This window comes from Triticum aestivum, chromosome 1D (assembly GCF_018294505.1).
Source record: "Triticum aestivum cultivar Chinese Spring chromosome 1D, IWGSC CS RefSeq v2.1, whole genome shotgun sequence".
Classification (NCBI taxonomy): domain Eukaryota; kingdom Viridiplantae; phylum Streptophyta; class Magnoliopsida; order Poales; family Poaceae; genus Triticum; species Triticum aestivum.
The window spans coordinates 431,421,359-431,424,295 of NC_057796.1; the positions used below are offsets into that span (position 1 = coordinate 431,421,359).

Consider the following 2,937-nt stretch of genomic DNA (forward strand, 5'->3'; position numbering starts at 1 on the left):
GGTAGGTGCCGATTACAATCACTTTTATGATGATGATGATGATGATGATGATGATGAGCACTTAGATAGTCCTTTTGATCCCTACAAATACAGGGAGTTACGTGGCTTTGGTGATGGTCACGAATTCCTTCACCATTATTTCAAGTTTTCAACATGAACTCTAGGAAAATGCAAGCGTCAATATCAAGTCCAATACTTGAACTAGGAATATCACTGTCCTTCTAACCATTCAATCAAACGTTGGTTCGCTCTACAAACTAAGTCAATAACTTGAGAATTAGAAATAATGAGAGGGTAAAGATGGCATCTTTATCGGTGGAATTAATGGGGAAAAGGACCCGATGAAGACATTATGGTGGAATTCATGGGAGAAAAAAGACCCGATGAGAGGACCTGATTAAATCGGTGATGAAGAGGCAAACCTACCAATGCTAATGCCATTGATAATTAGAAGAGGACGTACGTGGACGTTCATATAACATATATGAAACCTACCAACGCTAGTGATGATGTATGATAGTACTATTTTTGTCGCTAGCATATATGCATGGGACACTGATGCAACTCTAGGAAGTCACCGTTATTCAAATCTCCAACATGGGCTCACATCGTTATCGTCGTTCCGTACAAACACTGTACTTATTTGCAAGGAAAGACCAACTAATGGGGTCTCACTCATGGGACACTCATGCAACTATTTTCCATAGAAAAAGAGAAAGGCACTAGCCAGAGACAGATCGAGTAGCCACTAGCCAGCCGAAGACCGTCAATGGCGAATCCGACCATCGTGCTACTGCCGGTCTGGGGCGCCGGCCACTTCATGCCCATGCTACAGGCCGGGAAGCAGCTGCTAGCCAGCAGCAGCCGGCCCCTGTCGCTCACGGTGCTCCTCATGCCGGCGCCGACAGCGCAGTCTGCGTCCGACATCTCCGACCACATACGCCGGGAGGAAGGGGCAGGCGCTGTGGACATCCGCTTCCACCATCTCCCGGACGTCAAGCTGCCGACGGACCACTCGGGCGTCGAGGAGTTCATCTCCCGCGCAGTGCAGCTCCACGTGCCCCATCTCCGCGCAGCTATAATTGGCTTGACCTCTCCGGTGGCCGCGCTCGTCGTCGACATATTCTGCACGCCGGCGCTAGACGTGTCCCGTGAGCTCGCCGTGCCGGCGTACGTGTACTTTACCTCCAGCGCTGCGATGCTGTCGCTCCTCTTGCGCTCGCCCGCTCTGGACGACGAGGTGGTTGTTGAGTTCGAGGAGATGGAAGGTGCTCTCGACTTGCCCGGCCTCCCGCCGGTGCCGCCGTCCGTCCTCCCGGGGACCTTGCTGGAACGGAAGAGTCCGACCTACAAGTGGTTCGTGTACACCGGCAGGCGCTACGTGGAAGCCAGCGGCATCATCGTCAACACGGCAGCCGAGCTGGAGCCTCGCGTCCTTGCAGCCATCGCTGAAGGTCGGTGCACACGTGGAGCCCGCGCCCCGGGCGTGTACCCGATCGGCCCAGTGCTGGCGCTGACGCCACCCGCTCACGCCGAGGCTGAGGAGCAGCCGCACGAGTGCCTGCGGTGGCTCGACGCGCAGCCTCCGGCGTCCGTGCTGTTCCTCTGCTTCGGGAGCAAAGGATTCCTGACCAAGCCGCAGGCGCACGAGATAGCGCGGGGCCTGGAGCGCAGCGGCCACCGCTTCCTGTGGGTGCTCCGTGGGCTGCCGGTGGACATCTCGCGCGGCGCACAAGACCCCAGCGACGCGAACCTGGCGGAGCTTCTCCCGGAGGGTTTCTTGGGGGAGACAAAGGAAAGAGGGCTCGTGTGGCCCAAGAGGGCGCCGCAGAAGGAGATACTGGCGCACGCCTCCGTGGGGGGCTTCGTCACCCACTGCGGCTGGAACTCCATTCTGGAGAGTCTGTGGTTCGGCGTGCCGATGCTGCCATGGCCGCTGGGCGCGGAGCAGCATTTCAACGCCTTCACGTTGGTCTGCGACATGGGCGTGGCCGTGCCGCTGAAGGTGGACAGGAAACGGGACAACTTCGTGGAGGCGGCGGAGCTGGAGCGAGCGGTGAGGTCCCTGATGGGCGGTGGCGAGGAAGGGAGGAAGGCGAAGGAGAAGGCCATGGAAATGATGGTGGTGTGCCGCAAGGCAGTGGACCATGGTGGGTCCTCTTGCGCTTCGGTGAAGAGGTTGTCCGAGGATCTCCTCGGAGGAGCTGTGGTGTTGCCCAACGTGTGATGTTTCTTTTTCCTTTTCTGAGGGAAACGTGTGATGTTTCTTCTTATTCGAGTGCCTAGTAATTACTGCGGGCAAATAATCATGGATCATAGCAACAATGGAGTGTGGCGCTTTTTCTTCGGGCCCTTCTCAAACTTGTCCACGAGATGCAATAACACTAGGTTGTCAGACATCGTCGCCCAGGATCATTTCTTCTATGTCCAAATCATCCGACGAGGACGACAATGACGATGAACTCCAATCCATCTAAAAAATTGCACGCTCGTGAATTTCTCCGGAATCTCACAGGTTAAAATTGAATCGAAAGATCAGTGGGCATTGAACATACATTTCCCCGAAGCAAAGCCGACCACCCCTTTCTTCTTCCCCGCTGGCCGAAGCAAAGCAAACAAACCCCTTTTCTTCTCCCCCTACGGCCGAAGCAAAGCCGGCCGAAATCCCTTCCTCTGGCGCGCACGGCTGTCCCACGGGCGATGCCAAGGCTCGCCGGTGCCGAAAACAACCGAACCTGTCGGCAACAAGACCACGTGCCAAGCTCCGGGGCGGATCCATGGTGTCGGCGGTGGCCGCTAGCCCACGGAGACAATGGGCACCCCCGGCCTTCAAATTTGGTGGAATATAAGTGGCGCGGGGCAGCCGGGGGCACCAAGAACCGGTGGGGAGATACGGTTGCAGCGGCGGCGAGTGAGGCGGGAACGGAAGCAGGCAGA

General features: G+C 56.7%; 1 protein-coding gene across 1 annotated transcript; it reads left to right on the forward strand.

Annotated features, from left to right (window-relative positions):
* The first annotated feature begins 632 nt into the window (after window positions 1-632).
* Window positions 633-2,372, forward strand: LOC123172977 (UDP-glycosyltransferase 88B1-like). The gene has a single exon (XM_044589854.1). The coding sequence runs from the start codon at window positions 770-772 to the stop codon at window positions 2,225-2,227; it is 1,458 nt and encodes a 485-aa protein (XP_044445789.1). The 5' UTR covers window positions 633-769; the 3' UTR covers window positions 2,228-2,372.
* Window positions 2,373-2,937: the final 565 nt, after the last annotated feature.